The sequence below is a fragment of the Poecilia reticulata genome, chromosome 8 (assembly GCF_904066995.2).
Source record: "Poecilia reticulata chromosome 8, P_reticulata-male-v2, whole genome shotgun sequence".
In the NCBI taxonomy this organism is placed as follows: domain Eukaryota; kingdom Metazoa; phylum Chordata; class Actinopteri; order Cyprinodontiformes; family Poeciliidae; genus Poecilia; species Poecilia reticulata.
Window position 1 is genome coordinate 26,427,550 of NC_088837.1, and position 26,473 is coordinate 26,454,022.

The following is a 26,473-nucleotide window of genomic DNA, read 5'->3' on the forward strand; positions in this document are numbered from 1 at the left end:
CCTCATCGCAGGTTAAGGTGGCTGTTTTAATCTGAAGGATTTCGGTGAAATTAGAACATGGTTAATTTATTGGAAGAACCAAATAAATAGTTTTCTTTTTCATCGAGCTGCTAAGAAAAAAACACAACAGGCTTAAGAACCTGGAAAAACGTCTCCAATAATTCATCCGTCTGTTAATCTGTAAAATTATCAACAATTCCATTCACATTCCACTGAAACTGAAATCTGAACCAAACCACCTGCAGCAAACTGTAACTTTTATTTTTGCAGGAATAAAAAAATTTTTATTTCTGGAGCAACATCTGTAAACTAGAGAAGCAGATTTTAAATGTCTCCTTTTGTACTTTCAGTGATGGAGCAGGAGAGCTGGACAGGAAAACTGGGAGTCAGGAAAACAAAGATGGAGCCTGGAAAACCCAGATGGAGCCAGGAAAACCCAGATGGAGTCAGGAAAACAGGAAAACCCAGATGGAGTCAGGAAAACAAAGATGGAGTCAGGAAAACAAAGATGGAGTCAGGAAAACAAAGATGGAGTCAGGAAAACAAAGATGGAGTCAGGAAAACAGGAAAACAAAGATGGAGTCAGGAAAACAAAGATGGAGTCAGGAAAACACAGATGGAGTCAGGAAAACCCAGATGGAGTCAGGAAAACAAAGATGGAGTCAGGAAAACCCAGAGGAAAACCCAGATGGAGCCAGGAAAACCCAGATGGAGCCAGGAAAACCCAGATGGAGTCAGGAAAACCCAGATGGAGCCAGGAAAACCCAGATGGAGCCAGGAAAACCCAGATGGAGCCAGGAAAACCCAGATGGAGCCAGGAAAACCCAGATGGAGTCAGGAAAACCCAGATGGAGTCAGGAAAACCCAGATGGAGTCAGGAAAACCCAGAGGAAAACCCAGATGGAGCCAGGAAAACCCAGATGGAGCCAGGAAAACCCAGATGGAGTCAGGAAAACCCAGATGGAGTCAGGAAAACAAAGATGGAGTCAGGAAAACCCAGAGGAAAACCCAGATGGAGTCAGGAAAACCCAGATGGAGCCAGGAAAACCCAGATGGAGCCAGGAAAACCCAGAGGAAAACCCAGATGGAGCCAGGAAAACCCAGATGGAGCCAGGAAAACCCAGATGGAGCCAGGAAAACCCAGATGGAGCCAGGAAAACCCAGATGGAGTCAGGAAAACCCAGATGGAGCCAGGAAAACAAAGATGGAGCCAACTCGTTAACAGGTTTTTATTATTTTAAAACCTGACTTTCCTTGGCATCTACAGCTAAATATATCTGCGCTGCTTGTCTCTCCCTGATCCGTCCGGAGCAGCAGGACTGTAACTCTACCACCGGAAGCGAAGGGCCGGGCGCGAGGTGAAGGACGGAGCTGCGTATAAAACGGACAGACGTCTGGCCCATTCCTGCACTCTGCAGTGACTCCTGCAGCGTTCTGGAAACCCGTCCCAGTCCGACCCGACGCCGAGGCCACGGTGACTTCACCGCAGTTCTTCATTTACAAACTAGAGTATCTGTGTTGCGTTTGAGTCCCACTGGGAGAAATGAGCTCTGATGGGGAAATGGCGGTGTTCGGGCCTGCAGCCCAGTTCCTGCGGAAGTCCGAGAAGGAGCGAGCCGAGGCCCAGAACCGGCCGTTCGACAGCAAGACGGCGTGCTTTGTGAGCGACGCCGCGGAGCTCTACGTGAAGGCGGAGGTCCAGGACCGGTCCGAGGCCGGAGTCACCGTGAAGACAGCCGACGATCGGGTAGGTGATCCCACCAATCAGATCGTTCGTTTGTAGCAGAGTGCTGTAAAAAACCAGCCAACCACCGAGAAACCAGAAACAAGCTTTACGCCCGACGGGTCACCGGGTCAGGCGATGTGTTGGTTCCAGTAATTATGGCTCAAAAGCAAAGGGACTCAGGGTTTCGGCTGTTTTACAGTTTTCTGGAAGTTTGCATTTAAGCTGCTTCTTGTCTGGTGCAGTGGCGTCACCAGGACGTTTTCAGGGGGCCCAGAGCCCCACCAAACATCATCAGGTCCCCTAAATAATTTACTGATTTGTTGTTGTTTTTATTTTGTTTGACAACAAACTGCAGAAAAAATTTATATAATGAGTTTAAATAAATAATCATACAAAATAAGATTTTAATTCAATTCAAAAAAGGCCTTTAAACGTTCTCACCTGGTCTCACGTTGTCACCTGGTCTCATGTTCTCACCTGGTCTCATGTTCTCACCTGGTCTCACGTTGTCACCTGGTCTCATGTTCTCACCTGGTCTCATGTTCTCACCTGGTCTCTCGTTCTCACCTGGTCTCATGTTCTCACCTGGTCTCTCGTTCTCACCTGGTCTCATGTTCTCACCTGGTCTCTCGTTCTCACCTGGTCTCATGTTCTCACCTGGTCTCATGTTCTCACCTGGTCTCTCGTTCTCACCTGGTCTCACGTTCTCACCTGGTCTCATGTTCTCACCTGGTCTCATGTTCTCACCTGGTCTCTCGTTCTCACCTGGTCTCACGTTGTCACCTGGTCTCATGTTCTCACCTGGTCTCATGTTCTCACCTGGTCTCTCGTTCTCACCTGGTCTCATGTTCTCACCTGGTCTCATGTTCTCACCTGGTCTCTCGTTCTCACCTGGTCTCTCGTTCTCACCTGGTCTCATGTTCTCACCTGGTCTCTCGTTCTCACCTGGTCTCATGTTCTCACCTGGTCTCATGTTCTCACCTGGTCTCACGTTCTCACCTGGTCTCTCGTTCTCACCTGGTCTCTCGTTCTCACCTGGTCTCACGTTCTCACCTGGTCTCTCGTTCTCACCTGGTCTCACGTTCTCACCTGGTCTCTCGTTCTCACCTGGTCTCATGTTCTCACCTGGTCTCTCGTTCTCACCTGGTCTCATGTTCTCACCTGGTCTCTCGTTCTCACCTGGTCTCACGTTCTCACCTGGTCTCTCGTTCTCACCTGGTCTCATGTTCTCACCTGGTCTCTCGTTCTCACCTGGTCTCATGTTCTCACCTGGTCTCTCGTTCTCACCTGGTCTCATGTTCTCACCTGGTCTCTCGTTCTCACCTGGTCTCACGTTCTCACCTGGTCTCTCGTTCTCACCTGGTCTCTCGTTCTCACCTGGTCTCCCTTCCTCTGCAGACGTTAGCTGTGAGGGAGGACCAGGTGTTTCCAATGAACCCCCCAAAGTTTGATAAGATCGAGGACATGGTGATGATGACGCACCTGCATGAGCCGGCCGTCCTGTTCAACCTGAAGGAGCGATACGCCGCCTGGATGATCTACGTAAGCGTGAAACGTCTCCTGCTCAGGTTAAACCAAATGTACCTGCAGACGTTGAAGGAAGGAGACTGTTGGTGAGGGAAGGTGATTTAAATGTTTTAGAAGTAACTTAATTATCAGTTCAGCTCTGAAAGCTGCTAATTAAAACCTACAGAAAATTAGAAAATACTGATAGAAACATGTAAATATGGCAGAAATGGAATTAACTGGATTTTAATCTGTCCAATAATTATGTAATAGGACCACATGTTTCTCCACACTGAGTATTTACATAAATGCCTGGTGTTATATTACATTTTATAATGTAATATAACATTATATTACATAACATATATATTAAATATATGTTATTTAATATATCGTATTATATTGTATCATATTGTTTTGTGTTGCGTTTTATCGATTCTCAATATGGATTAGATCATATCATGTTAAAGGCCAAAATGACACCAAGAAACAAGAATTTAAGTTAAAAACTAAATATCTCTAAAGAAACACAAAATATTTTAAAATAAAACCTTCAGCTAATAAAAACGCACAGAAAGAATCTGTAAATATCTCCAAAGATGTGAAAAAATTTTATTCACAGCAACATGCTTTTAATTTGAAGTTCGTTGTTAAATGTGAAAGTGATTCTGTAATTTGTAGATTGTAATCAGACGCCTTTCGTTTCGGTGCAGACGTACTCTGGGCTCTTCTGTGTGACCGTCAACCCGTACAAATGGCTGCCGGTCTACAACCCCGAGGTGGTCCGGGCCTACAGGGGCAAGAAGAGGATGGAGGTCCCGCCGCACATCTTCGCCCTCTCTGACAACGCCTACCAGTTCATGCTCACCGGTGAGCACACACACACACACACACACACACACACACACACACACACACACACACACACACACACACACACACATGCATACACACACACACATGCATACACACACACCTACACACACTGACACACACACCTACACACACTGACACACACACGCACGCACACACGCGCACACACATGCCTACGCACACACACACACACACCACACACACACACACACACCTACATGCGCACACACACGCACACACACGCACACACACACCTACACACACACACCTACACACACACACATACACACACACACCTACATACACACACACTCACCTACACACACACACCTACACATACACACGCACACCTACACACACACACACACATACACATACACACACCTACACACACACACACCTACACACACACACACACCTACCTACACACACCTACACATACACACACACACCTACATACACACACACTCACCTACACACACACACCCACACACACACACGCACACATACACACACCTACACACACACATACACCTACCTACACACCTACACACACACACACCTATGCGCGCCCCCGCCTCATCCCTCTCCTCTGTCTGCAGATCGGGTCAATCAGTCCATCCTCATCACGTAAGTTGAGTAAAAATTGTTTGTTTTTCTGTTTTTGATAGAAAAACTTTAAAAGTTTATTTTTTCCCTCAGTGGAGAATCTGGAGCCGGGAAAACCGTCAACACCAAACGTGTCATTCAGTACTTTGCAACGATCGCCGTGGCAACAGACAAGAAAAAGGAGAGCAGCAGCAAAATGAAGGTGAGCGGCTCAGCGGCGGTCCTCCTGTTTTCATGGGCCGGGCCCAGTGGGCCCCCTGGGGGGTTAATATGAAGTGAAACACAGGATGTTTGAACCCATCTTTACGTTTGATGAGGATGCTAGCGCTGCCATCAAAGCCTTCAGGACCTTCCACATGATAAAATCTTTTCAACACCAATTTATTAAAACATTTGTACTTCAGGGTTGTTGGGAAGTTGCTGCAGCAGAAGCTGAGTATGTCTTATTTTCATTGTTTCACTGTGTTTTGGTCATCAGGGGACTCTGGAGGATCAGATCATCCAGGCCAACCCGCTGCTGGAAGCGTTTGGGAACGCCAAGACCGTGAGGAACGACAACTCGTCTCGCTTTGTGAGTCGGCCTGCCGGCTTCGCTCCGATGAGCTGATCGATAAGATGATCGATAAGATGATCGATTAGGATCGGCTGCAGATAACTGGCTCTGTTTGCAGGGTAAGTTCATCCGGATCCACTTCGGAGCCACTGGGAAGCTGGCGTCTGCAGACATCGAAACGTGTGAGTTTAAATAAGGATAAATTCATTTCGCTCCCGCGCAGCAGAAAGTTTTCATGTTTTTTACTTTCTCCCATCAGACCTGCTGGAAAAGTCCAGGGTGACGTTTCAGCTGTCGGCTGAGCGAAGCTACCACATATTCTATCAGCTCACATGCAACCAGAAACCCGAGCTCATCGGTAAACCTCATTATTTCCCTCATTGTTTATCATTCAATAAAACATGAACTGGATTTGTTATTCTGCAGATCTGCTTCTGATCACCACCAACCCGTACGACTTTGCCTTCGTCAGTCAGGGGGAAATCAGCGTGAAAAGCATCAACGATGGCGAGGAGCTGGTGGCCACGGATGTGAGTGGGTTCTGTAGAAACAGGCGTCTGTTCCCCGTCAGCAGCTTCTACCTTTTTATTTCTGCAAACGCAGGAAGCCTTCGACATCCTGGGCTTCCTGCCTGATGAGAAAGCGTCCGCCTACAAGCTGACCGGCGCCGTTATGCATTACGGCAACATGAGGTTCAAGCAGAAGCAGCGGGAGGAGCAGGCGGAGCCGGACGGCACCGAAGGTGGAGCCGGCGATGGGCGGCGTGCGGCCGGCCGCGTGCAGAGACGCGCCTAACGCTCCTGTCTCTGCAGAGGCTGACAAAGCCGCCTACCTGATGGGCCTGAACTCTGCCGACCTCCTGAAGAACCTCTGCTATCCCAGGGTGAAGGTCGGGAATGAGCTGGTGACCAAAGGTCAAAACGTGCAGCAGGTATCAGAGAAACTCTGGTGTTTCTGTTTCACGAAGCCAAGCGTTTCACATCCTGTCGTCACGAACACCAGCGACTCCACAGCGTCAGTAGTTAACGACTGCAGAGGTTTTCATTTCAGCATTTTCTGATTCACATCGGGGACAAAATGATGCAAACAGGCTGAAATAAAAGAACATCTACAGCAGGACCCACATCTGCTCCACTGTGGAATATAACTCCCAGATTTATCAGTAGATCATATGTAAAATATTAAAAATGAACATGTAGCCGCAATGCTACATGACACGCCACTGCGTCTGCAAAGCAGCCAATCCCAGAGCACCGCTGCTGGTTCCTGGGCCCTGATTGGCTGAACCTCAAAGAGCTGGTGTCAGGAAGTCTGTGACATCATCACTGAAACCAGGAAATGAATAACAGGCGCATGACCTCAGCCCGAACGTCGTTATGGTAACCGGGTTTTTACCAAACATTTTTTAAAGCGTCGCATTAAAAAATGGAAACATTCAAAATAACTTGTTTAGCTTTGCAAAAGTAAATTTGTGCTGTTTTATCATCAGTTCGCCTTTAAAGCAACATTCATGCCGATGATAGCTAAACCTCCAGGACATTTTTCATCTCTGCTGTAATTCAGTAGTTTTCCGTCATTTTTTCACTCATTCATCATAATGAAACGTGAAGCCGCCTCTGTCCGTCTGCAGGTCTACAACGCCATCGGCGCTCTGGCCAAGTCGGTGTACGAGAAAATGTTCCTGTGGATGGTCCTGCGCATCAACCAGCAGCTGGACACCAAGCAGTCCAGACAGCATTTCATCGGCGTCCTGGACATCGCTGGCTTTGAGATCTTTGACGTAGCGTCTCCGGATCTGTCCGTACGTCTCCAGGAATGTTAACTCGTGTAAATGTGATCTTTGCTCTCTGTGTTCAGTACAACAGCCTGGAGCAGCTGTGCATCAACTTCACCAACGAAAAGCTGCAGCAGTTCTTCAACCACCACATGTTTGTGCTGGAGCAGGAGGAGTACAAGAAGGAGGGCATCGAGTGGGAGTTCATCGACTTTGGGATGGACCTGGCAGCCTGCATTGAGCTCATCGAGAAGGTAGCAGCCAATCACAGCCGCTCCTCCAGACCGCTGTATGGTGATGCTGATGGGAGGTTTTGTCTCCAAGCCGATGGGAATCTTCTCCATCCTGGAAGAGGAGTGCATGTTCCCCAAATCATCCGACACTTCCTTCAAGAACAAACTGTACGACCAACATCTGGGCAAGAACAGCTGCTTCCTGAAGCCCAAAGCGGTGAAAGGGAAGCCGGAGGCGCACTTCACGCTGGTGCACTACGCCGGGAACGTGGACTACAACATCAGCGGCTGGCTGGAGAAGAACAAAGACCCGCTCAACGAGTCCGTGGTCCAGCTGTACCAGAAGTCCTCCAACAAGACCCTGGCGATGCTGTACGCCAGCTTCTCTGGAGCCGAAGGCACGAAGTTCATCACTCGTTCATCTACGTTCCTCAGGCCACGGATGCTAACTTCACTAGAGCTAACAGCGTAACGCAGGAAACACCAACTGAGAGAGAAAAGCCTTTATTCTCTGGCTACAGACTGACTGGAAGCCCAGCGCGTGTTTATAACTAACACATAATGAAAATAATATCCGTCATTTAGTGTTTATGAATCTATTCAAAGTGAAGTTGATTTGTTTTCCGCACACAGCCAGTTTACAGCAGTTGGTTGTTCAACAATGATCAGATATATTTTTGAAAATGTGTTATTACTTTGTCTCTTTTTTAATTCTGCACCAGAAATTAACCATAAACTGCTACTACAAAAAACTAAACTGAAACTAAACCATTTTAAACTTATAAAACTAGCAAACATAATCTTAAACTAACTAAATTAGTCAAACAAAAAGTCACAATGAAACTAAACCCAGAGCTATTATATTATATTATATTATATTATATTATATTATATTATAGCCGTGCTTCATGGCTCAGCATATTTATAAAATAATTTGGGGAACATCAACAGTTTGATTTTTGTCCTCACTGCAGATTCAGCCGCCGGATCCAAGAAGGGATCCAAGAAGAAAGGAGCGTCTTTCCAAACTGTGTCCGCTCTGTTCAGGGTAGCAACGTTCCCAAGCGATCGGCTCTCCGCACCAGCATGAAGCCTAGATCTGAAACTTGAGCCAGTTTTAACTGTCGTCTCCCGACAGGAGAACCTGGGGAAGCTCATGACCAACCTGAGAACCACTCATCCACACTTTGTGCGCTGCCTGATACCAAATGAAACCAAAACTCCAGGTGAGCTGCTGCTGTTCCTGCCCACTGTCACCCTGTGCAGCTTTAGGAGGAGACGTTACTGATGCTACTGTGACTGCAGCCAAACTAAAGGCTCGGGGGCCAGATCCGGCCCGCCACAGCTCTTTATGTGGCCCTGCAGACTCTGGACAGACAAACAGTTTTAAATATTGTTTTATCAATCAAATCAAAGCAGCTTTTATTCTGCCAAATGACCTCACTGAGAAAAAAGTTAAACGTTATTTAACTTTAAGAAGGAACATTTTTATTAGTTTAGTGGACAGTTTGATACATTTTGACACAACTGGTCATTTGAGTACATTCGTGATTTTTGTGGACCAAAAATGAAATTTAATTACCGTATTTTCCGCACTTTAAGGCGCCTAAAAACCTTCAGTTTCCTCTAAAGCTGACAGTGCGCCTTATAACCCGGTGCGCCTTATATATGGACCAATATTGAGCCACAACAGGTCTAGCAGCTACGGTAAGCAACCACCGACTTCATTTTCCCCGTAGAAGAAGAATGTGCGGTGCATGCTGGGATAGATGTCAGAACGCTGTTTGTTAATAAAGTTTGTGTATCTACCTACCGACCTGATAATCAGGTCGTCTGATGTAGCACCAGGTTCTCCACCAACATGCTGAGCGCGAACAGAGAAGGGTGACCATCATCTGGCTGCCCCGGCCCAGAAGGCTCTCCTCGCTGACCCGAGTTGGACTGTTTTGTTGACATTCCCTTTAGTGCAGCTCCATCTAGTGGATGCATAACGTAACTCCAGCCTCTACTGTAGCGTCTATTCTATGCACCTTATAGTGTGGAAAATACGGTAATTATAGACTTTTTAAATATACCACTGGTGCAACGTAAATAAAGTGAATGGTAGTTTTCTCCCAGTAGGAAGTCAGGAAATGATTGTTTGTGTAAAATCAGGTGAGATGGAGAACCAGCTGGTTATTCACCAGCTGCGCTGCAACGGCGTCCTGGAAGGGATCCGCATCTGCAGGAAAGGATTCCCAAGCAGGATCCTGTACGGAGATTTCAGACAGAGGTCAGTTAACGACTAGGCACTGATGAAGGTCACACATACAGAAAACTCCTCCTCCTCCTCCCCCTCCAGGTACAGGATCCTTAATCCCAGCGCCGTTCCTGAGGGTCAGTTCATGGATAACAAAAAGGCTGCAGAGAAGCTGCTGAGCTCCATCGACGTGGATCACACCCAGTACAAGTTTGGACACACCAAGGTTTGTGTTTCCACCTGTTGACGGATGAAGACTCTGCAACGCGGTAACTAAGCAACCAGACGTGATGCTGCGTGAGTCCAGGTGTTCTTCAAAGCCGGCCTGCTGGGCGCCTTGGAGGAGATGAGAGACGAGCGCTTGGCGCAGGTGGTGATGTCCGTCCAGGCTCTGTGCCGCCGCTTCCTCGTGCGGCTGGAGTACCAGAAGATGATGGCCAGGAAGTAAACACCGAAACACACAACATGTTCACACAGGAAGCGACACAACAGACTCACACAAACACCAAGCAGTTAGTGCGTAAAAACTGAAACGAAAAGTTTCAGCCTGGACTTGGAAAACCTTCTGCTGGTCAGAGGTTTTCACAGTTTTACTGACAGAAACGACTGAAGGTGGGAAATGAAAAGAAAAAATCAGCTGTAAGCAGTATGAATAAATCAAACTCTGCATGTTGGGCTGATTTTATTCACAATCTCCTGGACATGCACTGCATTAATTTATCACTTCGTAAAGTGAAAATTCTTTGTTTTTATATTTATTTTATTTCTTTTAGCTTTGGATTTTGCAAACCAGTGAAGGAAGTAGCAGGCTGGGAGAACCAGAATAATAATAAAATGTCAATATCTATAGTTTATGTATCTTCAGTTTTCATATTTCAGGTTCAACACAATTTATTTATATGTCTTTGAAAGAGAATCTCAGTTTTCTATTTTAAACAAATGAGATCTATGTGTTAAAATTTCACAACCATTTTATCTTATAACTACCTCATTATAATTAAAGCCTGTCTGCTTTAATTATAATATGAAACCAATAAACACATATAAAGAATATAGAAATTCATAAACACACAAAGTTAAAATAGATTTTGGAAAATTAGCTTAGCTCGTTATCTGTAGTACGAGTAGGCTAATGTCAAGCTGCTAGCTTAGTGGTTAGTTAGCTTAGCATAAAAACTGGAGGTTAGCATGCAGCTACAGCTAACTTCATTGTGTTGATTTCAAGACTCACTAAATAAATATTAACAGTTTATTTATTAAGGCTTTATATTTTCTGCTAACAAATTAGCTCCACAGGTTTACACTGTAAATATGTTTAGCTATTTACTGTTATCACATGTTCATTTTATACTTATTGATACTGTTCAAAGCATCAAAAGTAAATAAATTATTCTCCCACTGGAAGCAGGATCTCTGCATTATCGACAGCTAGCAGCTAGCGATTTTTAGCTTAGCGTGGCTTAGCATGAAGGCTAAAGCTGGAGGTTTTCTGGGTGGATTCCTATTAGTTTATGTGTGATTTGCTTCATGCACTGGAAAAATTTTTCTACATTAATGAGTCCGTTTATTGAAAATGTTTCTGCTTGTAAAATCTTCACAAAAGTCAATAAAATAACGTCGAGTGTAAAGATTTAATAAAATACAGGAACAACTGACAGATGCGAGTTCTCTTAAGATATTAAGTTACCTTTAAATTTAGATTTAAAAAGTAATTTCAAATGTGTTGATTTTAACGTCATTAGTTATTAATATTTAAATATCATTGAGGATTGCTCATTTAAGGTGTCTGAACAGGGAGGCCATCTACACGCTGCAGTACAACCTGCGCTCCTTCATGAGCGTAAAGCACTGGCCCTGGATGAAGCTGTACTTCAAGCTGAAGCCTCTCCTGAAGAGCGCCGAGGCCGAGAAGGAGATGGCTCAGATGAAAACAGACTTTACGAAACTGAAGGAGGATCTGAGCCGATCGGAGAGCCGCAGGAAGGAGCTGGAGGAGAAAATGGTGTCGGTGGTGCAAGAAAAGAACGATCTTCTGCTGCAGGTCCAGGCGGTGAGCCCAGCACATTTCAAAATAAAAGGATGAGAACATTTCAGAATAAAAGGATGAGAGTAATTTAAAAAAGGCTGAGGATAAAGTCCCATTCTCAACTTTATTCAAGAATAAGTCATAAAATTCTGACTTTATTCTCGTATTATTTTGACTATTTTCTCAAGAAATGATTTTATTATGAGAATAAACTTAGATTGTTCCAAGAACAAAATTGTACGAGAATAAAGTCATAAAATTCAGAGAGTAAATTAGCAAAATTATGACATTCTTTTTGTATTGTTTTGACTTTATTTTCTTAATAGTATGACTCTTCTCATAATATTTTTTATTTTTTCTACTTCTGACTGTGTTTCAGGAAGCCGACAGCCTGCTGGACGCAGAGGAGCGATGCGAAGGCCTCATCAAAAGCAAAATCCAGCTGGAAGCCAAACTGAAGGAGGCGACGGAGAGGCTGGAGGACGAGGAGGAGGTCAACGCCGAGCTGACGGCCAAGAAGAGGAAACTGGAGGACGAGTGCGCCGAGCTGAAGAGGGACATCGACGACCTGGAGCTGACCCTGGCCAAGGTGGAGAAGGAGAAACACGCCGTGGAGAACAAGGTTGGTGCAGAAGCCTGAGCTGGGTCAAACCCTGCAGGAAGACGATGACGCCGTCCCTCTGATCCTCGACTTCAGGTGAAAAATCTGGCTGAGGAACTCCAGAATCAAGACGAAAACATGTCCAAGCTGTCCAAAGAGAAGAAAGCTCTGCAGGACGTCCATCAGCAAGCGCTGGACGATCTGCAGTCCGAGGAGGACAAAGTCAATTCCCTGACCAAAGCTAAAACCAAGCTGGAGCAACAAGTAGACGATGTGAGTACCTCCGACCGCAGCGAAGGTCAGCCAGGTTTTAATCCACCTTAAATGCAGCTGGAAGGTTTTAATCCACCTTAAATGCAGCTGGAAGGTTTTAATCCACCTTAAATGTAGCTGGAAGGTTTTAATCCACCTTAAATGTAGCTGGAAGGTTTTAATCCACCTTAAATGTAGCTGGAAGGTTTTAATCCACCTTAAATGCAGCTGGAAGGTTTTAATCCACCTTAAATGTATAAAATGTAGCTGGAAGGTTTTAATCCACTTTAAATGCAGCTGGAAGGTTTTAATCCACCTTAAATGCAGCTGGAAGGTTTTAATCCACCTTAAATGTATAAAATGTAGCTGGATGGTTTTAATCCACTTTAAATGCAGCTGGAAGGTTTTAATCCACCTTAAATGCAGCTGGAAGGTTTTAATCCACCTTAAATGTAGCTGGAAGGTTTTAATCCACCTTAAATGCAGCTGGAAGGTTTTAATCCACCTTAAATGTATAAAATGTAGCTGGAAGGTTTTAATCCACCTTAAATGCAGCTGGAAGGTTTTAATCCACCTTAAATGTAGCTGGAAGGTTTTAATCCACCTTAAATGTATAAAATGTAGCTGGAAGGTTTTAATCCACCTTAAATGCAGCTGGAAGGTTTTAATCCACCTTAAATGTAGCTGTAAGATTTTAATCCACCTTAAATGCAGCTGGAAGGTTTTAATCCACCTTAAATGTATAAAATGTAGCTGGATGGTTTTAATCCACTTTAAATGCAGCTGGAAGGTTTTAATCCACCTTAAATGCAGCTGGAAGGTTTTAATCCACCTTAAATGTAGCTGGAAGGTTTTAATCCACCTTAAATGCAGCTGGAAGGTTTTAATCCACCTTAAATGTATAAAATGTAGCTGGAAGGTTTTAATCCACCTTAAATGCAGCTGGAAGGTTTTAATCCACCTTAAATGCAGCTGGAAGGTTTTAATCCACCTTAAATGTATAAAATGCAGCTGGAAGGTTTTAATCCACCTTAAATGCAGCTGGAAGGTTTTAATCCACCTTAAATGTAGCTGTAAGATTTTAATCCACCTTAAATGCAGCTGGAAGGTTTTAATCCACCTTAAATGTATAAAATGTAGCTGGAAGGTTTTAATCCACCTTAAATGCAGCTGGAAGGTTTTAATCCACCTTAAATGTAGCTGTAAGATTTTAATCCACCTTAAATGTATAAATGTAGCTGGAAGGTTTTAATCCACCTTAAATGCAGCTGGAAGGTTTTAATCCACCTTAAATGTAGCTGGAAGGTTTTAATCCACCTTAAATGCAGCTGGAAGGTTTTAATCCACCTTAAATGCAGCTGGAAGGTTTTAATCCACCTTAAATGTATAAAATGTAGCTGGAAGGTTTTAATCCACCTTAAATGCAGCTGGAAGGTTTTAATCCACCTTAAATGCAGCTGGAAGGTTTTAATCCACCTTAAATGTAGCTGGAAGGTTTTAATCCACCTTAAATGCAGCTGGAAGGTTTTAATCCACCTTAAATGCAGCTGGAAGGTTTTAATCCACCTTAAATGCAGCTGGAAGGTTTTAATCCACCTTAAATGTAGCTGGAAGGTTTTAATCCACCTTAAATGCAGCTGGAAGGTTTTAATCCACCTTAAATGTATAAAATGTAGCTGGATGGTTTTAATCCACTTTAAATGCAGCTGGAAGGTTTTAATCCACCTTAAATGCAGCTGGAAGGTTTTAATCCACCTTAAATGTATAAATGTAGCTGGAAGGTTTTAATCCACCTTAAATGTAGCTGGAAGGTTTTAATCCACCTTAAATGTATAAAATGTAGCTGGATGGTTTTAATCCACCTTAAATGCAGCTGGAAGGTTTTAATCCACCTTAAATGCAGCTGGAAGGTTTTAATCCACCTTAAATGCAGCTGGAAGGTTTTAATCCACCTTAAATGCAGCTGGAAGGTTTTAATCCACCTTAAATGTAGCTGGAAGGTTTTAATCCACCTTAAATGCAGCTGGAAGGTTTTAATCCACCTTAAATGCAGCTGGAAGGTTTTAATCCACCTTAAATGCAGCTGGAAGGTTTTAATCCACCTTAAATGTAGCTGGAAGGTTTTAATCCACCTTAAATGCAGCTGGAAGGTTTTAATCCACCTTAAATGTATAAAATGCAGCTGGAAGGTTTTAATCCACCTTAAATGCAGCTGGAAGGTTTTAATCCACCTTAAATGCAGCTGGAAGGTTTTAATCCACCTTAAATGTATAAAATGTAGCTGGAAGGTTTTAATCCACTTTAAATGCAGCTGGAAGGTTTTAATCCACCTTAAATGTATAAAATGTAGCTGGATGGTTTTAATCCACTTTAAATGCAGCTGGAAGGTTTTAATCCACCTTAAATGCAGCTGGAAGGTTTTAATCCACCTTAAATGCAGCTGGAAGGTTTTAATCCACCTTAAATGCAGCTGGAAGGTTTTAATCCACCTTAAATGTAGCTGGAAGGTTTTAATCCACCTTAAATGCAGCTGGAAGGTTTTAATCCACCTTAAATGTATAAAATGTTGCTGGAAGGTTTTAATCCACCTTAAATGTATAAAATGTAGCTGGAAGGTTTTAATCCACCTTAAATGTATAAAATGTAGCTGGAAGGTTTTAATCCACCTTAAATGTATAAAATGTAGCTGGAAGGTTTTAATCCACCTTAAATGCAGCTGGAAGGTTTTAATCCACCTTAAATGTAGCTGGAAGGTTTTAATCCACCTTAAATGTAGCTGGAAGGTTTTAATCCACCTTAAATGTATAAAATGTAGCTGGAAGGTTTTAATCCACCTTAAATGTAGCTGGAAGGTTTTAATCCACCTTAAATGTATAAAATGTAGCTGGAAGGTTTTAATCCACCTTAAATGTATAAAATGTAGCTGGAAGGTTTTAATCCACCTTAAATGTAGCTGGAAGGTTTTAATCCACCTTAAATGTATAAAATGTAGCTGGAAGGTTCTCTGGAGCAAGAGAAAAAGGTCCGGATGGATCTGGAGAGAGCCAAGCGAAAGCTGGAGGCAGATCTGAAACTCGCTCAGGAATCCATCATGGATCTGGAGAACGAGAAGCAGCAGCTGGACGAGAAGATGAAAAAGTAATTTAGATTAAATTTAATCTGATAAACAGAGAGAAAAATCAAACTAAAATGTGGTTCTATGTTAAAACTGTGAAAATTGGTTCACTTTACAGAAATGACTTTGAGTTATCACAGCTGCAGACGAAGATAGAAGACGAGCGAGGAGTCAACGGTCAGCTGCAGAAGAAAATAAAAGAGCTGCAGGTGAGGAAGAGGAAGAGCCGGGCCTTCGTCGCTCCTCACTATCCTGTAAATAACTAACAGGTGAGTTTCATCCTTCCAGTTCCTGAACTGAGTCTGGAACATTTTCCCCAAAAGGCTCGTATTGAGTTGCTGGAGGAGGAGCTGGAGGCCGAGCGCTCGGCTCGAGCCAAAGTGGAGAAGCAGCGGTCGGATCTGTCGAGGGAGCTGGAGGAGACGGCCGAGAGGCTGGAGGAGGCCGCCGGCGCCGCCGCCGCTCAGCTGGAGGCCAGCAAGAAGCGAGAGGCCGAGTTCATCAAGCTGCGGCGCGATCTGGAGGAGTGTTCGCTGCAGCACGAAGCCACGGCCGCCGCGCTGCGGAAGAAGCATGCGGACAGCGTGGCCGAGATGGGAGACCAGCTGGACAACGTCCAGAGAGTCCGGCAGAAACTGGAGAAGGAGAAGAGCGAGCTGCGGCTAGAGGTGGACGACCTGTCCAGCAACATGGAGACTCTGGCCAAAGCAAAGGTCAGAGGTCATCCTTTACACCTACCGCAATGTTCTGCTGAAATTTGGTTTCTGATCATTCATTTTACTAATTGAACCAGCGAGGTTTCCGTGGGAACGGATTACGACGGCATGTCGGCGCCACTTAGGTAGAAAACAAGGAGCAAATTTCACCAAAAACTCAGGAAACTTTAGATCAACCTCAGGAATTTATTAGGAAACAAAATGAAATTTCTGAGCTACAAAAGTTGAACATTTGCAAGAAAAAAGCACCTCCTGATTTCTGTCCTCTGTAGAGGACATTTCTAAACTTGAATATCTCCCACCCACTGCATTCTACTGAATTAATTCATTTTGGTATCTGGAGACATCTAGGGCTTTTCAATGATCCCACATGTGAAGGGGCGGGACTTTTGTACGTTCCTTTTTCTAATTCATAAAAATGGCATTTATCAGTAATAACACATTTTATGGGAAGAGACAAAGTAAGAGCATAAAACCTTTTATTACCTTACAAAGACTGTGGGGTTTAGAAAAATGGTGATTGGACAATTTTTTTTTCCTGGTAGTCAGGAGAATATATCCACAAATTTGCTAGAAAAAACTCAAAAACTACTTGGAAATTTCTTGAAGATTTATTTTATAATTGTAACATTTCCAAACTCAGAAATTTCTGAGAATTAGGGCAACAATAAAAAATAAAGTAAAAAAAAAAAAACTGCCAGAATAAAATCATAATATTACAAGAGCAAAGTCAAAATAATACTGAGATAAAGTAAAACTTAACTGAAATTTCAAAGATTTTTTTAATCAAATTTCTGAGATTAACCTCATTGGAGTAAATTCCATGTTTTGAAATTTAAAATTTCTGAAAATGTCTGAACTTTTTCTAGCAAATGTTCAGGTGTTTTTCTGTGTAAGTCGACCCCAGTTAGCCGTAATAAAGAAGATCGCAGCGCCACACAGCAGCACTCTCTTCATCACGGCAGAAAACTGTCAGATACACATTTCTGCAGTAACTATGGAAACGGCTCAGATCGGATTTCCTGGTTGTGACGAGATTTGAATTGTTCTGCTGAAACTGCTGTGAAAACATCAGATTTTTGTTTCCCCTGCTGTGGGAACGAAGCCTGATTTCCCACTCCGACAACTGGAAAATAACTTTCCCTGTTTTCAAACAGATTAATCTGGAGAAAATGTGCCATTCACTGGAAGATCAACTGAATGAAGCGAAGAGCAAAGAGGAGGAAAATCTGAGGCTCATCAACGATCTGTCGAGCCAGAAAGCCCGGCTGACGACGGAGCATGGTGAGGCTTCGTTAATCTCGCCAGATAATCTCAGATCCTGATCGGTTTTGCCCACCAGGTGAGATGTGTCGCCAGCTGGAGGAAAAGGAATCGTTGCTGTCGCAGCTGACCAGAGCAAAGCAAGGCTTCGTTCAGCAGACGGAGGAGCTGAAGAGGCTTCATGAGGAGGAGGGGAAGGCAAGAGGCTCAGGGTCACTTCACACATTTAACTAGCCTCAGATTACACCACAAGTTTTGACTGGCCACAATAAAACTCCAGCATTTTCAGTTATTTACAGATTATGATGGTTTGGATTCTAAGTTTTCCAAAGACACCAAACATTTGGAAATAAAAATCAGCTCTTTGCTACCAAGTGTTGTGTCCGTTAATAAGATTTTGGGTTATTTGTAATTTAGAAGCACAAGACAAATAGACTTGAGTTGCTTTGGCAGAAACAAAAATTCGCTTCTGTACCATTAAATATACAAATTATAAACCCATTTCCATCAGTTGTATTTATCTATCGTTTTTAATTCTTTTAACTCACTCATTTATAGGTAAATAAAAATAAGAGTCACCGTTGAGGTGTGAGCAGAGTATTATAGGCAGTTGTGACCAACTGAGACTCGTCAGCCAAAGAACCGTTCAAATGAATCGAATCGATTCTGAACGACATAAAAACTCGGCAGGTCTGACTGAACTTTCTCCGATCATATAACCTGGAGTCGTCTTCTTCCCAGCGATATCTTCAGTTTTTCTTTTGAGTGATCTGGTTTCAAGCCACTTATCCAATCCTTTGGTAAGCTAGCTGCTGCGTTGCACTTTGAGCTAACGCCACCACAAACGGTCATTTACACGCAGTACCTTGCAGACCACTAGGGGATACCGTGGACCACGGTTTGAGAAAGACTGACTCGTTTGTGTCGTGGCGTTATAATAGTGTTTGTCTCTGTGTCCTCAGGCGAAGAACGCCCTGGCCCACAGTCTCCTGTCGGCGCGTCACGACTGCGAGCTGCTGAGGGAGCAGTACGAGGAGGAGCAGGAGGCCAAGGCCGAGCTGCACCGCTGCCTGTCCAAGGCCAACGGCGAGGTCGCCCAGTGGAGGAACAAGTACGAGAGCGACGCCATCCAGCGGACCGAGGAGCTGGAGGAGGCCAAGTAGGACAGCGTCCCAGAGCTTCTCCTCAGCGGCTTCAGAGGAGAGTCTGACGGTGTTTCTGCACAGGAAACGCTTAGCGCTGCGCCTGCAGGATGCAGAGGAAGCAGTGGAGGCCGTCAACTCCAAATGCTCTTCTCTGGAGAAAACCAAGCAGCGCCTGCAGGGTGAGGTGGAGGACCTGATGATGGAGGTGGAGCGGTCCAACGCTGCTGCTGCTGCTCTGGACAAGAAGCAGAGAAACTTTGACAAGGTCTGATCACACAGCAAGGCGAGCAATTCATCAATTAATCACATCGTAAATTAAACTCTATAATTACCGTTAGCATGATTTATCCTTTTTTATTTCTACCAAAAACTGGATGATAAAAGTCTGGAGTCTGGTTCTTTGGTCTCAACTAAATCTTTTTATGAAGGATAATTTGGTTTACAGAGATTTTATTTAGTTTAGTTTTGTTTTCTTTACTTATTTTGAATATTTAAAGTATCTTCCTGTTCCAGTGTTAAATGTTCATTAGGATTTAAAGTTTATTGATCTTTGAGAATCTGTTCTTGCATTAATGTTCCATCACCATCATAACACTTTAAAATGCTCACAATCATTTATCACAATGACTTCTGGGATTAATTTATCAGAAAACAGAAAAGGAAGGATGATATGGATATAAAATACTTGGTAGAGAGCAGGCAGACCGGGTCAAGAACCGACACCGTGTATCAGATGGTAGGAAGCAGTTGCAGGAGCATCTGACAGTAAAACCAGAGAATACTGCTTAGGCTCATCAGAGAAAGTCCGTCCGTCAATCCATTTATTTTCTAACACCATCCATTTATTTTCTAACACCATCCATTTATTTTCTAACACCCTTGTCCCTCAGTGGGGTCAGAAATGTTTTTTTTTTCTTCAAAATTTCTTCTACTTGTTTTTTTATACCTACAGTGGCCCTAATACTCCGCATTGTAATAAAACACATTTAAAAAACAATAAGTTTAGCCAAAGTGCGTTACAGGAAAGACACAAAAAACTGAAACATTAGTAATTATGAAATAAAACATTTGAATATAGAGTTTTAAATTAACTAATTTCCTTATATATAATGTGAAAAGTTTTGGATTCGATCAGTTTTCCATCTGAAATCAGTTTAATTATTGGCCCAATCTGAGGAGCCGTTATCGTGACTCCAAACTGTATGGATGACGTGTTTGTGTGTGTGTGAGTGGAAAGGCTGTGTAGCTTCAGAAATCTAAGGTAACCTACATTTTTTCAGATTTTTTGTTGTGTTTTCAGCCCCTCCCATTGCTCTACGCCAGGCCTCCCCAAACGTTTTGAGACCAAGATCTACTTTTTCTCTCACCAGCCGCCTGAGATCTACCTCATGACACAAAGACATAAAAATTGCAAATTAAACTCTATTGACTTATTTTATATGCAAATATACATCAGTTATAGCAGAAATAATAAAGTGACAGAAAACCTAATCCAGTTTCTTCCTCAGTGAGATTCTGACACTGGGAGGAGGTTACTGGTTTCTGGTCACTGGTTACTGGTTACTGGTTTCTGGTCACTGGTTACTGGTTTCTCAGTCAGAAGCTGGTTACAAACCTGATCCCAGCAGGTGTCAGTCAGTCATGGTGGATCTGAAATTTGGTTTGATGACTGAAATATGAGAAACTACAGACTGATAGGAGGAACCAAAGAGCCCAGTAAAGGTAAAGGCAAATCTTCTGAAGTCGGGATATAATTAATTTAATTTCACATAATTATCACGGTAGAATTTGTTAAAACTTAATGAAATATATTTGTCCTATTTGATGTTTGTTGTGACGTATGCTCACAAACGAACAAGGTAATTAGTCCAAGTTTGTTGTTTATTGAACATTCAGAAACTACAGCAGGTGTAATGAGCCACAGCGAAGGTAAACAAAGGTAAAAGGTAAAGTGAATATTTTTGATAAGCCTGTCAGAAGAGGACGTGCTGGACTCAGCGTCCTGGCGGCGTTCAGTTTGTCACCTGCCGAGATCGACTCAAAACCTTCCCGACATCGACCGGTCAATCACGATCGACGTATTGGGCACCCCTGGTTTAGGTACTTGAGATAGGGTAGTCCATCTAAACCACCTCTGGGCCTGTTTGACGAAAAAGTCAGGCTATGCCACAAATACCTGTATGTGTGTGCATGCGTGCGTGCTTGCGTGCGTGCGTGCGTGTGTGTGCGTGTGTGTGTGTGTGTGTATGTGTGTGTGCGTGTCGTGTGTGTGTGTGTGTGTGTGTGTGCGTGTGTGTGTGCGTGTGTGTGTGTGTGTGTGTGTGCGTGCGTGCGTGTGTGTGTGTGTGTGTGTGTGTGTGTGCGTGCAGGTGGTGGCAGAGTGGAAGCAGAAACATGAGGAGGGTCAAGCAGAGTTGGAATCGGCCCTGAAAGAGGTTCGGTCTCTGGGGACGGAGAACTTCAAGATGAAGAACGCCTTTGAGGAATGCCTGGAACAGCTGGAGACCCTCAAACGGGAGAATAAAAACCTGCAGCGTGAGGAAAAAAATATTTTAAACTCATACTGATGCTTTAATAGCAGATGACAGATGATCTGATTTAGTTTTCGTCATAGAGGAAATAATGGATCTGACAGAGCAGCTGGGGGAGACGGGAAAAACGCTCCATGAGCTGGAGAAGTCCAAGAAGCAGGCTGAGCAGGAGAAGATGGAGGCGCAGGCTGCTCTGGAGGAAGCAGAGGTGAGTTAGAAGGAACGGTCAGGCAGGAAGCGCAACTCCAACGGCGTTTTTTCCGAAGCGCAGGCCTCTCTGGAGCACCAGGAGTCAAAGATCCTGCGGGTCCAGCTGGAGCTGAACCAGCTGAAGTCGGAGGCGGACAGGAAGATGGCGGAGAAGGAGGAGGAGCTGGAGCAGCTGAAGAGGAACGGCCAGCGGGCGGCGGACGCCATGCAGAGCAACATGGACGCCGAGGTCCGCAGCAGGAACGACGCGCTCAGGCTGAAGAAGAAGATGGAGGGAGACCTGAACGAGATGGAGGTCCAGCTGAGCCACGGCACCCGGCTGGCGGCCGAGGCCCAGAGGCAGCTGAGGAACAACCAGGTCCAGGTCAAGGTGAGGAGGGGTCAGAGGTCACTGGGTCATCCAGCATCTGTTCATCCAGCCATCTGTTCATCCAGCATCTGTTCATCCTGCCATCTGACCATCCAACCATCTGTTCATCCAACATCTGTTCATCTGTTCATCCTGCCATCTGTTCATCCTGCCATCTGTTCATCCAACCATCTGTTCATCCAACCATCTGTTCATCCAACATCTGTTCATCCAACATCTGTTCATCCAACCATCTGTTCATCCAACATCTGTTCATCCTGCCATCTGTTCATCCAACCATCTGTTCATCCAACATATGTTCATCCAACCATCTGTTCATCCAACCATCTGACCATCAATTCATCTGTTCATCCAACAACCTGACCATCAGTTCATTTGTTCATCCTAACATCTGTTCATCCTGCCATCTGTTCATCCAACATCTGTTCATCCAACCATCTGACCATCAGTTCATTTGTTCATCCTGCCATCTGTTCATTCTACCATCTGTTCATCCAACCATCTGTTCATCCAACCATCTGACCATCTGTTCATCCTGCCATCTGTTCATTCTACCATCTGTTCATCCAGCCATCTGTTCATCCAACCATCTGACCATCTGTTCATCCTGCCATCTGTTCATCCAACCATCTGTTCATCCAACCATCTGTTCATCCAGCCATCTGTTCATCCAGCCATCTGTTCATCCAACCATCTGTTCATCCAACCATCTGTTCATCCAACCATCTGTTCATCCAACCATCTGTTCATCCAACCATCTGACCATCTGTTCATCCAACCATCTGTTCATCCAACCATCTGTTCATCCAACCATCTGACCATCTGTTCATCCAACCATCTGTTCATCCAACCATCTGTTCATCCAGCCATCTGTTCATCCAGCTATGGCCCAATAAAGATCAAGATGAAGAAACGGGTCAGAACCTGGTAGGAACCAGAGCTCCTCCCTCCACCCCTCCATCCATATTAGTTAAAATAAATGTAAATGATCCCATGTAGAACCTTCTGGATTCCTGATCCGGTCAGAGCTGCTTGCTTTGCTGCTGTGTGTCCAGGAGCTTCAGATGCACCTTGACGACTCCCTGAGGAACTCCGAGGACCTGAAGGAGCAGCTGGCCGTGTCTGAGCGCCGGAACCACCTGCTGCAGGCCGAGCTGGACGAGGTCCGCTCGGCCCTGGAGCAGACGGAGCGGAGCCGCCGGCTGGCCGAGCAGGAGCTGCTGGACGCCAGCGAGAGAGTCCAGCTGCTGCACGCCCAGGTCCACAGCAGCCCTCAGACCCGGAGTTAAAGGGGCAGCGTCACTTAAAACCCACTTTTTAAACTTTCCATCACGTTACTGACTCATCAGAAACAAACATGGAGTTTTACTTTGATCCTTTCATGTTTAAGAAATGCTTTAATCTCCATGGCAACCATTCAGCTGTGCAAAACGTCTGGGTGGCCCTAGCCCCGCCTCCAGGACACAGCTCCTCCCCCACGCAGCTCCTTCAGACTAGCCAGCAGCAATTAGCAAACAGCTGGTGGAACTGCTGAGGTAAAAATGTTGTTAAAAGGTTAATAAAGGAGCCATGTTGGGATGAGCACCTGGAGGCGGAGCTTCAGAAAGAGCAGGAGTTTTTAAAGAGACAGACACACAACTTCAAAATAATTTAAGTCATATTTGACATATAGAAAACACGTTACTGCCCCTTTAAGTGAATAATCCTGTAATACTGATGAAAAATGACTAGGCGCAGTGGCAAATTATTTAACTTGATTATTTAAATGATTTGCATAAAACAGGTTCCTATATCATGCTGAGAAGATATTTACACTAGAAAAAAGACTAAAAATACTTGGTGAGATTTTGTGTTTTTGCAGTGCGCTGGTGAACAACCAATCCTCCCGAATGTTCATCGTTTCTCCATCGCTTCATGATTTAAAAACGCTTCCCCACTGCTTCTTGTTCATTTAGGAGTTGAAACTAGTTAGATTTCTGCGTCTGATCTGAGGCGTTTGTGCAGAACACCAGCCTGCTGAACGGCCGGAAGAAACTGGAGGCCGACCTGTCCACGATTCAGGCCGAGAAGGACGACGGCGTCCAGGCCGCCAGGAACGCCGAAGAGAGAGCCAAGAAGGCCGTCACCGATGTAAGATGGCTGCCGTTTGGTTGGTCCTGTTGGCAGCAGCCGCCATTTTGCTGTTTCACTTTGTTTTTCAGGCGGCCATGATGGTGGAGGAGCTGAAGAAAGAGCAGGACACCAGCAGCCACCTGGAGAGGATGAAGAAGAACCTGGAGGCCACAGTGAAGGACCTGCAGCAGCGGCTGGATGAGGCCGAGAGCCTGGCCATGAAAGGAGGGAAGAAGCAACTCCAGAAGCTGGAAGCAAGGGTAAAATATGACAAACATCTGATAAAATATGACAAACGTTTGATAAAATATGACAAACGTCTGATAAAATATGAGAAACGTCTGATAAAATATGAGAAACGTCTGATAAAATATGAGAAACGTCTGGTAAAATATGAGAAACATCTGGTAAAATATGAGAAACGTCTGATAAAATATGAGAAATATCTGATAAAATATGAGAAACGTTTGATAAAATATGTTCTCATATTTCCTACCATATCAATATTTTACATTTGGTAAAATATATTTTACATTTGGTAAAATATGAAAAACGTTTGATAAAATATGAGAAATGTGATAAAATATGAGAAACGTCTGGTGAAATATGAGAAATGTTTGATAAAATATGTTCTCATATTTCCTACCATATCAATATTTTACATTTGGTAAAATATATTTTACATTTGGTAAAATATGAAAAACGTTTGATAAAATATGAGAAATGTGATAAAATATGACAAACGTTTGATAAAATATGAGAAACGTTTGGTAATTGAGCTGATATTTCAGACGTGAGTCTCTCAGAGGACAAAGTGCCAGAATCTGTCTTCAACTTTAACATATTTTTACTCAAGCAAAATTAAAAGCAGCTGTTCAATAAATCACATAATAAGAAAGTATTTGGTATAAAGATTATAGACAGAACAAAACAGGAAGTTATGTGGAAATGTTGGCCTCGTTCTCCAGGTGAGGGATCTGGAGAACGAGCTGGAAGCAGAGCAGCGACACGGATCCGATTCCGTCAAGGCGCTCCGCAAGCTGGAGCGCAGGATCAAGGAGCTCACATACCAGGTGAGGAGAACCTGCGGTTTTTATTTTACAGCTGCGACGATCCGTAACTTCCTGTGTGCAATAAAACCCAGTGTGAGGAGGACAGGAAGACCGTGACGAGGCTGCAGGAGCTGGTGGACAGACTGCAGCTGAAGGTCAAAGCCTGCAAGCGGCAGGCTGAGGAGGCGGTGAGTCGCCTCCCTCCATCATCTGCCAGGTTGCGGCCGCAACAATTTATTTGATTCACTTGCGTTTCACAGGAAGAGCAAGCCAACAGCCATCTGAGCAAACTGAGGAAGGTGCAGCATGAGCTGGAGGAGGCTGGAGAGCGGGCAGACATCGCCGAGTCTCAGGTCAATAAAATGAAAGCCAAGAGTCGCGACTTGGCCAAGGTGAGGCGCTCGGACGTGCAGCAGGTATTAAAACTTATCAACTTGTGCAAAATTCACTTACTGGAGGTTTTTTGCTAACATTTCAGCCAAAAGACAGCGGCGAGTAGTCATCACTGGTTGCCACGACGACGGCAAAACCTGAGTTAGTTTGCAACATACTCTTAACCAAAGCTGCTTCGCTTTAAATTAAAGTCACTTTGTGCAAAATTTCATCTCATGATGAAATTTTGATACTTCAGACTTTAGAAAAAGTGGATTATTTTCTTCACGCTGCTGCAGAGGAGGTTTTCTACCAGCAGAGGGCGACGCGCTGCGGTTTTTACACATCCTGACTTAAACAGGAAGCGGAGCAGCGACCTTCAGGAAGTGACTGTGTTATAGCTGTTGTATGTTGCTTTTAATAAACATCTACAAGTTCAATATTCTTTTTCATTCTATATTAGGCCACAGAAAAAGCTTTGATGGAAAAAATTAAGTTATTGTCTAACAAGTTGCATTTGTCCTGCAAATATCTGTAAAATTTCATAGAAAACTTTTGTGTTATTAAAATTAACTGATACATTTTTGCAGTAATAAAAGTATTTAGTCCAACAGGATGCCAGTATTTGGAGGTAGATTTTACTTTTTATGACTGATTTTAAAGATGTTTTAGTTTATTTAAAAAAAACAAAAGGTTTAGTTTCAGAGCTGTAAAATAATTTTTAAATCTAACTTTCTGTTTATGTTCATAAATGCATAATAAATTTACATTTTAATCCATCACACAAGTTTTTAGGTAAGTTTATTGTACATCAAATTTAGACAGAAAATGAAGCAATAATTAAAAAAACAGATTAAAAATGTAGATATTTTTGAAAAGCAGCTACTGTCTGAAAATTTAAAACATGAACTTTGTTCTTGAGAGCAACTAAAACAAGACCCAGTCACAGGTTGCCACGGTGATTCCCGCCTTTTCAGGAAGCCCGGTAACCGAGTTTTTAACACTCGAAGCTAAAATGTGACTTTCTGAGCCGAAATCCACAAAACCTTGGAAACTGATTCTGTAAAAACCAAAAACAGGATCAAACTGAAAACCCAACCAAGCAAAGTCAGAATTTCTCAGTTCAATAAAAACTCATCACTCGGCTGGAAATGTGCATATTTTTTCTAATTTTGCTGAAATGAAACCCAAACGG

General features: G+C 43.8%; 1 protein-coding gene across 1 annotated transcript; it reads left to right on the top strand.

The window, feature by feature from the left end:
- Positions 1–568: 568 nt before the first annotated feature.
- Positions 569–25,876, top strand: LOC103469434 (myosin-4-like). Its single transcript, XM_008417099.3, has 39 exons — positions 569–1,747; positions 3,125–3,268; positions 3,946–4,102; positions 4,708–4,735; positions 4,808–4,916; positions 5,193–5,285; positions 5,386–5,449; positions 5,527–5,625; positions 5,694–5,797; positions 5,871–6,009; positions 6,080–6,198; positions 6,898–7,047; positions 7,125–7,295; positions 7,366–7,672; positions 8,249–8,322; positions 8,413–8,500; positions 9,429–9,546; positions 9,616–9,739; positions 9,821–9,957; positions 11,308–11,563; positions 11,919–12,161; positions 12,237–12,413; positions 15,385–15,530; positions 15,626–15,716; positions 15,831–16,220; positions 17,381–17,507; positions 17,566–17,684; positions 18,449–18,645; positions 18,713–18,896; positions 21,001–21,166; positions 21,246–21,370; positions 21,434–21,742; positions 22,798–23,001; positions 23,747–23,872; positions 23,944–24,114; positions 24,823–24,927; positions 24,999–25,094; positions 25,167–25,298; positions 25,385–25,876. The coding sequence occupies exons 1-39, from the start codon at positions 1,544–1,546 to the stop codon at positions 25,403–25,405; spliced, it is 5,814 nt and encodes a 1,937-aa protein (XP_008415321.2). The 5' UTR covers positions 569–1,543; the 3' UTR covers positions 25,406–25,876.
- Positions 25,877–26,473: the final 597 nt, after the last annotated feature.